At 41.9% G+C, this 15,507-nt stretch overlaps 1 protein-coding gene across 6 annotated transcripts in view; it reads right to left on the bottom strand.

Moving 5' to 3' along the window:
- Positions 1-10,684, bottom strand: part of KDM2A (lysine demethylase 2A) — a 55,324-nt gene extending 44,640 nt beyond the window's left edge. For 2 of the 6 annotated variants that reach the window (XM_033158920.1, XM_033158953.1), the window contains exons 1-3: positions 10,617-10,642; positions 9,719-9,746; positions 7,860-7,964 (exon numbers count right to left, since the gene is read on the bottom strand). In XM_033158920.1, coding sequence (XP_033014811.1) covers positions 7,860-7,964; positions 9,719-9,746; positions 10,617-10,627 — 144 coding nt within the window. In that variant the 5' untranslated portion in view covers positions 10,628-10,642. Of the gene's footprint in view, positions 1-7,859; positions 7,965-9,718; positions 9,747-10,086; positions 10,244-10,562 lie in introns of those variants that run through there. The other 4 variants (XM_033158925.1, XM_033158947.1, XM_033158940.1 and 1 more) reach the window with 4 other exon arrangements.
- Positions 10,685-15,507: the final 4,823 nt, after the last annotated feature.

Raw genomic sequence — 15,507 nt, 5'->3', positions numbered from 1 at the left:
GGTTTATTTCAGTTAGAGAGTTGTCTTCCCATACTTGCACATAATAATTTTGAAAGTTCTAAGTTGCCCAAGACCAGGCTACTTCAAGAACTCTCTTCTACAATACAATCTGCCAGAGTTACAGTATAAGATTAACTTCACTGAGGCCCTTTGCTCTGTCCCATTATCAAGGGAATAGAGAAGCACGCGCCAAAATTCTGGAACGGCCTCAAGAGAACCAGCTGGCTCCCACTGTTTTTACCTGCATTCTGCAAACATTTTTATTTTAGAAAGTTTTTAAAGTAAAATGCCCTGATGCTTTGAGAATTACACCTGATATGTTTTACCTCCCAATTTACTTGTTTTAGTCTTTTATGCTCTAATTAGAACATGATTATATTGATTTCTGGCTTTCAGAAAAGTGGGATATAAGCAACCATACAGTTACTTAATGTTGAGGTCCATTTCCTTTATACACTATTTTCCAGGATGGAGGGAAAGGGTCAATTTTTAAGGAGCTGGCCCTATGCAGATAGTGAAATTGTTACAATTTAAGTGGTAGACCCATTTTTTAGGTCCATGGGATTTTCCTGGTAGACACTTCCCCATTCTGACAAAGTATGGCTTTGGAAACTAAGAATGATTCAATGAATAAGAATTAAAACTAAACACACAGGAGGAGACCATATATTTATAGCCTCTTACATTTATAACCTATGAAGGTGCCTTCCCTTTTATACCTGGCAACATTAATGGAGACTGGTTTATTTAATCATTAGCGTACTGGAACATTAGGGCTATACCTAGGTCCTAGAATGATCATTTAGGGCTTTGAACCAGTAAGCCAATGAAGTTGTTGCAAAATTGCTGTTATCTATTCTGTGCAGTTTGTACTGTTAACACTCTTAGCAGACAATTTTGCACCAGTTAAAGATAATTTTTAGACTTTTCTGAGTCCGCCCTACACAGAACATGTTACAGTAGGCCCGATAGCATGGAGGCCCTGTTAGTGATGCCACCTTTGGCTGCTGCCCAGTTGGTGCTGACCTATGACAGGGCCTTCTCCGTGATGGTTCCCTGCCTGCGGAATTACCTCCTTGGTGCAGTGTGCTTATCTCCCTTATTACTGATTTTCAGGAGATATTTAAAAACATTCCTGTTCACCCAAGCATTTGATGGCTAAGAAAGGCTCACAATGGCAACCATGAAATTAAAGACTGTGAGGATATGCAATTGCATTTAAATGTTTTTAGATATTCTAAATATTCTTAAATGCTTTAGATGGTTTTACATTGTTTTTGAATGTTTAAAATATGTTTTTAAAATATTCCCCAGATCAAGAACCAGACTGAGGTTCTTCAAATAGGATAATGCAGGGGAGTGTCAGTAATAGTAATCTGGCATAGCCCTATGCCTGGCCAGCACAGATAATTAAAAGATGCCCAAAGAAATGAAGGACATCAATATGTGAATGCAAACTAAATTAGCAACATTTACACCAACAGAAGGGGGAAAAGGGGGGGGGTCCTCAATCAGGGCAGCTGAATCTTTCAGATGGAAATGCCTATGATCAAAGTTAAAGACATGTAAGACCAGTACTGGACCTAGGAAGCTCTGCAAGGTCCACCAATGATTAATAAGAGACTGTATCAGTAATAAAAATTGAATACATTCACTTCACCAGTGAAAGAGAATTTCCAATTCAGTTATCAAGTTGAAATGTAAAAGAAATACAAGACAATTCAGTCTCCTGCTTCTTCTATTCCACACAAAAATCTATTGTGTATAATGGAAAGGCCATAGCTCCATTTAGTTCAGTACTTTTAAACTTGACCGGCAGTTGGGTCTCAAAACCAGTTCTTCAAGATGTCTGCCTATTATCCCAAACATGTATTCACTATTTTTCATCTCAGTAAGCTCAGAACTCTAACAAGTGTAGTGTGTGAGAGAGAGATGTGTCTCAGTGATGTTGAATGCGAAATTTTGTTTCTAAACAGCACTGTTTCAGAAAATAAGTAACGTGATTAATGCATACATTCCCAGTAAAGAAGACTCAAAGAAAAGGAAACACAAAACCCAACCTCAAAAGTATGACTTGGGCACAAAATTGGGTATGAAGTTTTAAAAAAAGATGGGGGGAGGAATTGACAGATGGACTGAATGTCTGACATTTGCCAACTAGAGAGCCTGTTGAAAGCCCCAGAAATATATATGACCGAGCACTAGAAATATACCACCTTCCATATTAACCTATACAGCTTGCGACTTAATTGTATAAAAATTCTAAGGATGAGGTAGGTCAGCTTTTTATATAAATCAGCCGCATGATTTCTTTCTGGTGACAACAATGAAATTTGTACATTTATTGACCATTATGAAAGACCCCTTGTGGATTGAAATGCGTCTGGCCTTCAGTATTATTGCTGGTCACATGCAGTTGAAGTTCAGACACCACTTTATGGTTATGTCCATTATTACTGCATTCTAGTAACTTCATTTATATCTCTTACACATATATTGTTGGAAAAAGTAAATATATTATTTATCTTTCTTTCTTTCTTTTACTTGCACAATTTTGTCTCTTAGTCTACAATTTCAGTCAAACTGGGCAGTTTGAAAGTTGTAATTACCCTTTTTCAGGTGAAACATAGATATCCATGTTGGTCCAATAAAAAGCACATATATAATCTTATATTTTTGCAGTCCCAAAGATTCAAGAGAATCTTTTTGACAGCACTTCAGAGAGTTTGGAGTAGGGGAGGGGAACCTTTTTGGCCCAGCAAGTTAGAGCCTTATGGGCCAACTTTGACATGTCAAGAGGACAACCCATTGTGACACCAGGTGATTGATAGGTGGGTTGTCCCCCGACGTGTACCTCACATAAAGCTTCCCAAACACCCAACAGCCAGCTGGTTGGCAAGCACTTGGGAATCATCAAGCACAAAGCTTGCAAAGTGTTTTGTGCAGTGCTTCCCATGCATTGAACACTGACCTGCCAAAGCTGCTTTCTGCAGACATCAGCTATGCTGGTCCAGCTGCATCTCTACCTACCCCATACCTGATGCCACATTCAATGGCAGATGGGTGTTGTTTGTGGAAAACGGCCTCACTGGTAGGACCTGTGTTGGGTAAGATATGGTCCATGGGCCAAAGATATCCTTAACCTGGTTTGGAGGGATAAAAAGCAAGAGCTTTTGGGGGGGCAGGGGAAGAAAAATCACAAGGTTGGTGGGGAGGCATGGACACCTGACCAGAAAATAAAGTAGAGGCATTTAGTAAGAATACTATAATCTATTCCATATAAAAATCAATTTCACATACTTGAAACAAAATTGCCTCCAAGGCCAAACATGTTGCGCAAACCAAAGTTGGATTATATAGGTTTCTTTCTTCTACAGTGGTACCTCGTGTTACGTACTTATTCCGTTCTGGAGGTCCGTTCGTAACAGGAAACCACTCGTAACATGAGGCGCGCTTTCTCTAATGGCACCTCCTACTGCTGGGCAAAGGTCGCAACAAGGGGCATCTACCGGTACTTCTGGGTTAGTGGAGCGCACAACCCTCAGCAATCATAAGAGGGACAGTACATAACACGAGGTACCACTGTATTATCTGAAGAGCTAGGTACAACATTATTGTATGTAGCTAACTACCGTGTTTCTCCTAAAATAAGACACCGTCTTATATTTTTTTTCGCTCAACAAAACACAGTATGGCTTATTTTCAGGGGATGTCTTATTTTAACCGTGTCACATCGGTAGGCTGCAAAGCCACGCCTCTCCAGGCTGTTTTAATGGGAGGTACCACGTCACTATGGCTTATTTTCGGGGTATGGCTTATTTTTGGGGAACGGCTTATATTTCGCAAATGCATAGAAATCCTGCTATGGCTTATTTTATGGCCATGTCTTATTTTAGGAGAAACAGGGTAGGTACATACTTTTCTATTTGAAAGCAGGTAAGTATTAAAAATCCAATTTATCTACATATTTGAAACCATCAGCTAGCTACAAAGTTACAAAGACCCCAAACAAATGAAACTCAACTTTACAATAGTTTGACTATGTCCATTGCAACAATTTTATCTCTGCTGGCTAACCACTTACCAATATTCCTAATGCACACACAAAAGCAAAGCTCCACTTGGTATTTGTGGAAGACAGTTTTTAGTTTCAGGCACGACTGAATGCTGAAATAAACCCTTCCTGAAAGTTATATGGAAAACTCGTCAACAAGAAGTATAAAATCTAATCCTATCAATCATTCTACAGATACCAGTATTTTGACAGATACAATCAATATATTTTAATTTGCTTTCTCTCTAGCCTATCCTGAAGGTTCAGGGCAACTTAATTTCCTTTTCCTTATTTTACCACAATACTTTCTTGAATGGTTTTCAAATGCAATCCTATGAAATCTTGTAGTTCCTCAAATACATGCTAAGGATTCTTACTAAAGGGCAACTAGATTACCAAAGGACAACACTCACCAAAAGAAAAGCTTCCCCAGTACTATCAATGTACTTCTTTAATGCCATGGTGCAGGTTTATGCAGCAATGTCAAATTCATTCCAGAGTACAACCGGTGAGGTTTGACCACTAGAGCTAACAGGAGAAACCAGTATCTCAAGTGAACTAAGCTGAGCACACTAAACATATTCAGAGAGCACTAAACATATTTAGGAGTCCTTTGCCATGCATATGTTTTGTGGCATTGCTACAGGGTACCTCAGCAGACAAGCCAATATAAAAAGGATTCCCTGAAGTTAGAATGTTTCAAAACCGCTGTACAGCCATCCCTTCCATTCTTATTTTTAAAGGAAATGTTTGGTACCAGATCTTATTCTCATTTCTTCTTTCCTAATATGAACCCCACCTCCCATAACTTGTACAATTAACACTTCCATCTCTTAAATCCACTCCTCCAGCTTTTACAAACCCAGCTTTACAAACCCATAAAGACTGAACACATATAGCTTCCCACCACCACACACATAATATCATAATCACAAACATGGGTGTTGAAGGTAATACAACTTGCCTATACGCAAACAATGAAAGATGCCAAGAAACAAAATGCCCGATTACATTTGTAAGCTTAAACAACCAAGACAGACTTAAATATGTTACACATCAGTAAACTAAGAGTGTCTTTGAATATCTCTTGGAAGTAATTAGGTCAAATTCCAGTTCTGTAATTTCAATAATAACTATGATGCGTTGGTTTCAGCCAAACACAAAGTACTTCCAATTCAATTATTCTCCATTTACACTTCTTCCTTCCTATTTATACTGCATGGGGAGTCATCCCATGTTCTTGAAGTAACAGATTATGTAGTTTGGTATGGTGCAACCCTGCATAGAGTGCATTACAATAACCAAGTCTTGAGATTACCAATGCATGCATGGACCAATGTGGACCTATAACCCCCAACAGGGACGTCATTATCTGGCCTACCAAAGCTGGTAGAATGCACTCTTAGCCAATGAGGATTTTTGTGACAAAGATGAATCAACGAGTACCCTCAGACTACAAATCTTCAAAGGGAGGGAAACATCCATAACCTTGTCAGGAGTCAGTCAAGTTCTACGGGCATCCATTCAGCACACAACTGCATTTAGATATCAGCTCAGAACTTGCCACCAGATTCAGATGTAAGAGAGAAGGAGAGTCAATTGTCATGAGCCTTACACAGCTCAGGACTGCAATACAGGCAATCCTTGCTTTGCATAGGGGTTACATTCCAGACCCCTGCATACACCGGTGGAGCGTGTGTAAATCTGTTCCACCCTGCCCCTTTTTGTCATCTTTATGACATTTGGGGGCTACTTCCAGGTTCTGTGTTACAATCACACATCATTTGGACATGCCTAAATCGCTCGTTGAGTGTATCTTAAGGACCACCTTTCCCAATACGAATTGATCTGGACTCTGCACTTGTCATCAGAGGCCCTTCTCTATGCCCCTCTTCATGAGAGGTTTGGAGGATGACAACACAAGAACTGACCTTTTCTGTGGTGGCTCCCCATCTGTGAAATGCTCTCCCCAGAACGGCTCACCTGGCGTTATCACTACATGTCTTTAGGTGCCAGCCTAAAACATTCGTCTTTACCCAGGCCTTTGGCCATTAAATAATCTATGGTTAAAATTGTGGGAATGGAGGGACTGTTATTATTTTATTATTATGCTGCCTATAACTATGCTTTGTTTTATGTTTTCAATCTTATTCTCCATAAAATAGGTTTGTAATGTTGTACACTGCCCTGGGACCTTTTGATAAAGGGTAGTATATAAATCTAATAATTAATGATGATGATGATGATAATAATAATAATAGTAATACTGAAGACATTGTGCTCTAAATCCCAATGGCTTTACTTAGATGTTAAATAGCATTGAAGACAAAGTACTGCACAGTGGTATCCACGAGCATAACTGTTAGGGGGCAGACACAGTCACCCAGTACTACTCTGGAATCAAGCTGGACAGGTATGCTGAACAATACCTCCAACCCCCAAACCATAGAGTTGATCCAGAAGGATACTAAGCTTAATATCAAAAGCTGCTGAGATCAAGAAAGATTAACTGGGTTGCAACCCTCCTTTCCCTCACCTTATAAAGGTCACCCATCAGTGCAATTACGGCCAACTCAGTCCCTAAGCCAGGTTGGAACACAGACTGATAAGGCTAAATATAATATATATAATATATTTCACACAGAAACACCTGTATTTAAAGCACCTTCCTTTGAAATAGGGTATTTTGCAATTGGGCCCAAGTTGCCACATACCATTGGATCCTAGGCAAGATTTTTCAGGAATGACCATGCCACCACCTCCTTCAAGCAGCCGGGCAGCACCATATCACATAACTACGCATTACTCCAGGGGTGGGGGACTGGATCCAGCTGACAGGGCAGATCCTTACCTCCACCCCCACAGTCCAAATTTGACAGGTGGGTGAGAATGTCCACCTGCCAGTAATCCTTCACATTTGCTTCTGGAGCACTGCTGGTCAGCTGATCCTCAGTACTTCAAAGCACAACACAGAGCTCTTTGCAAGGGCCTTGTGAAGGGCCCTGCTTTGAACTCCTGCTGATCAGGTGACCGTATGCACTTCAGTAGCACTTTAGAAACCAGCCCTGTTTGGATGCACTGCTTATAACACTTTGTTCATATCATCAGGCTGTCATAACTGAAACTGATCCCACAAAACCCCTCATATGGTATGTTGGACACTAATAGATTCTGCAGTAACAAGCACTGAAGCATTAGGTATACTATGCTCTATAAAACCTACTCTTCTCAGGAAATGAGCTGCAGCACAGTATACCATTTGAGAAGCTTCTGACTCATCCTCAAGGTAAGCTCCACAAAATACATTATGGTGAACTAGCCTTAAGGGTACAAACATGAACAACTCACCAGGTCCATATTGGACAAAATACCTAAGCTTTCTCACCAGATGCAGTCAATTAAAGCACTCTAACACCACCACAACCTGAGTTTCTGGACACAGTGTTAAATTCAAGATAGCACACCTGTGATAATCCAACACTGCAAAACTGTAAACACAATGGAGGCCAAACATGTGTGTCCACATTCTTGCTCAGCCACCTCCACCTTTGCTAACCATCATCACCTCAGCCTTTGCTGTATTCAACTGTAGGCAACTTTTAGTAGCCTTACTACACTCCTCTTCCTCTGAAAGCACAATTTTAAAATTTATGCCTAGCTTGAAGTGGCTACTAAATCACAAACTTTGAAATTGAGCCTATTAACACTACTGGGCAATTATTTACCTTTTTTTGTTTGTTTCTTTTAGTTGAGTGGATCTAAAAAGTTATGGATAGAAACACTGTGAATAAGAGTATATACTGACCAGCCTTTTGCTATAACGGACCCGCTCTTCTTCAGGTTCCATCTCAGACTCTTCTGATGAGAGCGAGAATGAGATATCAGAACTGCTGTCTTCCTCTTCTTCCTCCTAAAGATACCAGAATAAGGAAGTAGAACAGATCAGAAATTCCACTTTAACTCTTTATTGCCTTGGTTTTATCAACAATATGAAATGTCATGAATCAAGAATGGAAAATTAACAATGACTATGAAGTAACAGGATGACTTAACTTTTAGGACCTGATTAAGTCATGGCCATTTTTTAAAACTAGGGTCAATTCAAATAAAACAAAAATCCCAAGTGGTGATATGGCCATTCCACAATGGAATCAGTCTCATAGTATCCACACTTTAACATCAAGCAATACTTTCATAGTTTTGTCAAGTACTGTACCCAAGTAAATATACATGCTAGGTGGCGACAGAGTGTTCTATGTGGTGTCTGCTTTTTAAATGAATTGGAAAGTCAGTTAAAGAACAAACATGCTCAGTTTGGTCAGCAAATACCTATAGGATTTTTCCCACGAAGCGTTTCAAAACAAGAGAGATACCATGATTAAACACAATGGAATCAATACAGAGGGCTCAGTTTACTATATCACTGCACCCCACAACCAAGGACCCCTCTCAGCTTTTGTTGAAACTGCAGTTTGGCTCTATGTGGAGAAGACAAAAGTATGCAATCCATTGTTCTTTTGCATACTGTAAGAGTTACCTACCATTATAGAAGCAGAATTCTGCTAATGATCATGGCATAACCTAGATCTAGTCTGACCAAATGCAGTCAGACACCAACTACAGCAGAATTTTATGTTCAATAGCATAATGTTTTAATTGGCTAGTGTAGGCACAATATATGACAGCAAGCCATCATATGTGCTGTAGTCCATTCACAACTTTACTACCACTGTATCTCAGTCAGGACATGTGTGCCACAACTATTTTATTGCTCAGTTAAGGAGAAGTTACTGAATGGAACATTTAATTCTGGAGAAGCCTGTGTAAAGGTCCTTATACATCAAGCAAATAAAAGAAATGATATGGATCATGAGCATACCCCAAAATGGTGTATATAAGTTATGGTGGTACGGTTTTAGTGGTACACATTACAAGACTGGGTCAGCAGTCAATCACCAGAAAACAGTCATTTCAGCACCCGCTTAACATTTGCATGGGTTAAACAAATAGTATAGGATACAGACCACAATGTAACTCAATTTAAAGCCAATAAAAAAATTGCCTAAATGGTCTCTGTTTACATTTTCAAGTACAGTAAGCCTGCAACTTACAAGGGGTTACATTCTGGGAATTGTGCCTAAAACCAAAATCATGTACAGTATAGTCAAAACACACTGAGTTCAATGGCATGTGGGACTGCCAAAGTCAATTTCCTGGAACCCTGCCCCCTTTTAATTTTTATTTAATTTTTTTGCCACACGCATAAAGCTGAATGTGCACAAGTTAAATGCGCATAAGTTGCGGGCTTCCTGTATACAGCAGCAGGAGGGTTTTGGGTGGGGTAAGGGAAACTCAGAAACTCCTACTTGCCACCTCCTATTCCAAATCAGTCTTGTGTGTGCCTCTCTCTTTCCAAACAGCCTCAAAAGTCCCAAAGTCAGTAAAAGGAAGAGGATCAGCACCCCACATGCCAGCTCAACTCCATTCCAGCAGAAGAGCCAGCAGAAACTTTGCCTGCATTTTAAACACTAGAATATCACTCATTGTTTGTAGTGACATAAACGCAATGAGGCACCCTGACTCCCACAGGGCAAAAGGGAAAGAACGAGATACTGAATAGGACTGTTTGCAAAGCTAAATAATAGAAATATCGCTATATCTTACCAGGTCTCTGGTTTTCCTTTGCCCCTTCCTAGGGCAGCAGAAAAGAAAAGCCGGAAAGTCAATTAATTCCCAAGTGCATTACTCTTCGACCCTGAAGGCTGGAGAACGTTAGCATCCAAAATAGGCTATAAGCCCTCAGAAAGAAGGGACCCCGATCCCACTGTTGGGGGAAAGGGGTCGTCATCAGGTGGGCTCTGGAGGGCGCTCAGTTCCTCAGCTCCTCTCAGCCTTGGGCGGGAGGGGGGTTGCCCTGAGAACTACAGTCTCTCTTCACCCTACCCTCCAAGTTGAGAACCCAAAGCCATAACTCCTCAGGAGGGAAAGCAACTCTCTCCCCATCTTCTGCCCCTACAGAAAGTCTCCCCCACCTCCATCCAGTCATGAAACAAATCAGCTCTCAGTCGCTGTTCTTGGGCTGCAGCTCCTGGACCCCTGTGCCCCAAATCCAGACCACTCTCACCTACACGTCCAGCCTTCCCAGTCCCACAACTTGCCTTTCTAGGGCATCCACACACCCCTCAGCTCAGCCCACTCGGCTCACCTCACATGCCCCTACACAGCCCAGCCCAGCCCCCCGCTCCACCCGGGCTCAGCAACGCCGGCCCCACGCGAAGCTCCTCGCTCATTCCCCGAACTCGAACTCGAACCCGAGCCCAAGCCCTAACACCCCCCTAGGACGCGACCGCAGCCTCTCAAGGCACTGGGCCAGCAAGCACCGCCACGCCGCCTCTTGGGGCCAAGGAGCTACGAGCCAGCACCGCGCAGCTGGGGGCCCCAACCCACCGGCGCCCGTCCGACACCGCCACTCGTTCCCTCCCCACAACCCCCAGACTCTTCCCCTCACATAGAAGCAGCCGCCGCCATTTTGAACCCGTCAGACTCTCACATACACACATACAAGGCCGCCATACTGCGCCTGCGCGGCATATCCTTCTCTCGCTGACCCCCCTCCCTACGGGCAGGGGCCTGCTATGCGCAGGCGTAATTTTCCCCACCCAGAAACGAGAGCAGCCTAACTGCGCAAGCGCGAGAGCGCAGACTACCTCTTTTTGGCCTAGAGTCAGGCAGCGGAGACGCATGCGCCTTTGTGTGGGATTTTGTTTTTTGTTTTTTGGTCACCATTCTGGATTGACCGGAGCCTTACGTAAAACTGTAGTTTTCTGTTGCTTTGCCTATGGAAATACTGTAGTGTACTAATAGTTTCTGGCGCGTGCGCAGTAACGGCAGCTGTCTGCGCGGCGTTAGCGACTTTAGGCAGCGGTCCCTCTTCATGTGCTGAGAGTGAGACTGGATTAGGGCTGTTGATCTCAATGGAACTAATCCAGAGTAAGAAGTTTAAGGGCCGCAAGTGTCTAGATAAAGAGGCCTCCACACACTTGTTTTATTTGTTCTAGGCCCATTTAGCGATATGAGGCTTTTGGGGGGACCATGCCCTGCTCAGAGTGGCTCTGCAGGTAACGGCGGGGATCAAGCGTCCCAAGGCTTTGTCTTTGTGTCGGCTGCAGAGAGAACAAATAGCAGTAAGAATATTTGCCTTTTTTGCGGGGGTGGTGGTGGAATGTCCTCTTATCTTTTATTGAAGTGGCATCCCCACCCACCAAGCCCACAATTGCCAGAGGCTATGTTTATGCCTCTGTTTAGGACAAGGAAGGGAGTCAGCGACTTAATTTTTTTTGGGGGGGGGGTAATCTGGTTTGGAGACCTGTCCGGTTTGCTCAGGCTGAAGTTTTTAAACGAATCTCGCAGCAGTTCAGTTAGGCTGACCACGTGTAGGGATGTTTAGTATAGGATAGGATAGTAAAAAAAAACCTTCCCCGCCTTCCTCCGAGCTCACTGTTGCATCTAACATAGCCTGCCGTGAGAATATTCTTTTTCGGCGTCACGCCGCGATAGTTTTCAAACAGTAAAGTGGTGCAGAAAAGGGATACACTACTCTTTATTTTCAAGAAACCGCGCGGAAAGCCCCTAAAAAAACTGAATCAAAGGGCCATGCACACTGTCAACTAAATATCAAAAACCAAATGCATCCTGGCGGCTGGCTGTTGTCAGTATATAATTACTTCAGCGTCAGTTAAGATAACTTTCCTCAAAGGTGTGGAGTTAACCTAATCTTTTGGAGGGTCCCCCCCCCCGCAGAAGTCAGGGGAGGGGCTGTTCAGTTTGGATTAAATCAGGCTTTCCTTAGTTTGATTAGATTACATTTACAAAACGCAAAATATGTTGAAAAGCACAGGCGTGGATCTAAATTTTGAAGAAGACTGAGTATACATTAGTCTATACAATAACAGAGTTCGGTAAAACAGCAAATTATGACGACCTATTTTGTAGGGAGCAAACCTCATCCTATGTGTATCTAAGTAGAAGCACCTCCCTGTGGAACTTGCTCTGGAGTAAAAGATTTTTTTAAAAAAACTTTTAGGCATGTGCAGATTGCACCCTGCTTAAACTATGATACACTTTATTGTTTAGTGTCCCGATTTTGATCGCAATCCGTAGACTTTTGTGAAGCACATGGCGGCTCGGGGTTTCAATCTGGTTGAAATGAATGAATTGACAGGCGATGTGTGCGGTAATATAGAACTGTGGGTTAAACCACAGAGCCTAGGGTTTGCTGATCAGAAGGTCGGCGGTTTGAATCCCCGCAACGGGGTGAGCTCCCGTTCCTCGGTCCCAGCTTCTGCCCACCTAGCAGTTTGAAAGCACGTCAAAGTGCAAATAGATAAATAGGTACCGCTTCGGCGGGAAGGTAAATGGCCCTTCCGTGCGCTGCTCTGGTTTGCCAGAAGCGACTTAGTCATGCTGGCCATATGACCCGGAAGCTGTACGCCGGCTCCCTCGGCCATTAATGCGAGATGAGCACCGCAACCCCAGAGTCGGACACGACTGGACCTAATGGTCAGGGGTCCCTTTACCTTTACCTTTACCCAACCGCAACAGAAGAAACTTTCTATAGAAACCAACCAATCCGTTTAGGACTGTGATATAATCAATCAAATCTCATGCCCACTTAGAAAACGAGGGTCCTCCTTCGTTGAAATGTTGTTTAGGTTGATCATATATCAGAATTGTTTAAAATTAACCTGTAATGTATGTCTAAGGACATTTGGTTGTTTATGCAATTCACAAATAAGGAAATTAAAGGGACAGATCTCAACAGTGCCCTCTTCTTTGTGTAGAATTTCAGGTTGATGAGAAGGGCTCTTAGCATCACAAGAATGTTTAATTTGACTCTCCTTATAGTTCGTATTCTGCGAAACAATTGCCAGATTAGTATAAAGCCATTTTTGCTTTTGCCTTATCTCTTTAGTATCTTGGGTTCAGTGAAACTTGTAAGAAACTGGAGATAGAGAAGAGGTTAACTTAAAAATATATTTTTTAAAAGTTTATACTGCAATCAATGTACTAATTTTTAAGATTCCCTTAAACAGTTTTTGGTTGTTTTTGTTTTCAGATTCTACATTCCTTTGCCACTGCTTGACTTTCAAAGGCGAATTCAGCTCTTAGGTGTGGCTACAGCCAAATGAGCTTTAAATGCATCAAAGGAGGCACTCCTTGGTTCTCCAGTCTGACAGGTTATGTAAAAACCTGATCCATCTTTCTGTTTCCCATTTTGTCTCCAGTACCTATGCTTTTTGCCCATCTGGCAGTGTTTTGGACGGATGTTGCTTCAAGTTAACATATTGCATCTATAGTGCTTAGGTTTTTCTCTTTTAAAAAAGAGTAAATAATGCTGGGTTTTAAGACTGCCTATCTCACACACTGGGCCATCCAAGCTCAGTATTGTTTACACTGACTAGCAGTGACTTTCCAGGGTTTCAAACGGAGATCTCTTCCAGCCCCACCTGGAGATGCAGGTGAGTGAAATGGGAACCTTCTGCAAGTTACACAGAACATCAGCCACTGGGCTATGGACCTTGCCAAAGTGTAGCGCTGTTTCATTAAAAAATTTCTATGCCTTATTCCACAGGCATGTGGGGATGACTAGGTCAGTTTACCCAGAAACAAAGGACATTGTACACATGCTCAAATATAGTGTTATGGGTTTACAGAGGACAAGGATCCCCTAAAATTCCTGGGTGCCAGGTCCTCCCCATAATTTATGGCATTAGTAAATGTGGGGTTTGATCAATGGATTTAGCAAGGCCTAAAAGATTAAGTCAAGCCAGCTTCCTCAGGAGATTGGCTGAGAGAGGTGCTATCAAAGAACAAAGACAGGTGATGGCGGGGTCATTACCCTGACAAAGGATGAGCTATTCAGTGTCAGACAAAGGTGGAGTGGAGTTCCTCCCCCAGCTATGTATTAGCAAGTACTGTACTGTAAAGGACAATAGCAGAAAAGATGCCCTTTTTACAGGAGGCTTGAGTTGTGTTTGCAGCAAGACTTTTTTGGGAAGAGGAAGAGAGGGCCAGAAATTCCATGAAGCACTGGCTGAAAGCAGGAGCGGACTTTGGTAATCATTTGTAATATGGTGATAGAGAACTTATCTGTTATCTAAAAACGACTTAAATTCCATGTATCCATCATGCGCTCCATTATATTTTAAACTTAGAGAGGCCCGTGAACACATATATTTTAATGAATTGACCTTTGTACAACTCCGGAAAGCTTTTACAGAGTTACAATTAAACACAATAAACTCTTCTTATAGAGATGGGAGACACAGAGGCATTCCAGTAAATGAACATGTCTGTATTAGAGGATGCACTGAATTAGAGGACCTTACGGATTATATTTTACGTTGTCCTTTATATAGTGATGCAAGAGAATGGTTTTTGACACCTATAATGACAAGGTCCCCTGGCCAGAATCCTTCTGATATGATTCTTTATCTCCTTGCAGACACAGATAAATATGTGACCTGGTGTGTAGCACTTTTTGCAACTGCCGCCAGGAAAATTAGAAAAAAATTATATTGTCGAGGTAGCTATTAACTGTAAAGGAGATGAATTCATCTGACCCCATCCATACCAAGATGCATCTTTCTCACCAAACATTGTACTTAATTATTTATTGTATTATTTAATATTTCTTTTAATATATCAGTGGCCACGTGATGATTTTAGTTTATAAATTTTAATGTTTTAATTAGTGTATTAAAGTGTTTCCATAGCTTCGTGCTGATTAGGTCATGTTTTGATAATGTAAATGTTCTAAGTTTTGTACCAAATTTGTATATATTTTACTGAATGACATTGCATACATTGCAGCAGCCTTTGCCTATAAGCAACAAACTTGATACCAATACCAATACTTATCTGTTATGACAAAATAAAAATAAAAAATTTCCTTCCAGTAGCACCTTAGAGACCAACTAAGTTTGTTCTTGGTATGAGCTTTCGTGTGCATGCACACTTCTTCAGATACATGTGCATGCACCCGAAAGCTCATACCAAGAACAAACTTAGTTGGTCTCTAAGGTGCTACTGGAAGGGGATTTTTTTTTAAATTAATTTTGTTTTGACTATGGCAGACCAACATGGCTACCTACCTTATCTGTTCTGGATCTTCTCAGTTTTGCACTCCCTCAGCTTAGTGCCCTGTGCAGAGGAACTGCGTGCAATGCCCTCCGTCTGGCACTGCTGGGAGAGGCTGCACCCAGAGTCTGGGGAGCATGGCCGGCTTCTGCTCTGGAACCAAGCTTGCTTAAGCTATGAAGGGAGCGACAAGAGACATCCTTGGAGTATATTGTTCTGCACTCCCTCTACAAAACTCAGTTGTACATATTTGTGAATGAACCATATTTCTTAAAGACACAACAGACTCCGCCTTGCCTTGCTCCAAAGCAACA

This window comes from Lacerta agilis, chromosome 1 (assembly GCF_009819535.1).
Source record: "Lacerta agilis isolate rLacAgi1 chromosome 1, rLacAgi1.pri, whole genome shotgun sequence".
In the NCBI taxonomy this organism is placed as follows: Eukaryota; Metazoa; Chordata; class Lepidosauria; order Squamata; family Lacertidae; genus Lacerta; species Lacerta agilis.
The sequence above is the reverse complement of the archived record's forward strand: the minus strand, read 5'-3'. Positions and strand labels throughout refer to the sequence as shown.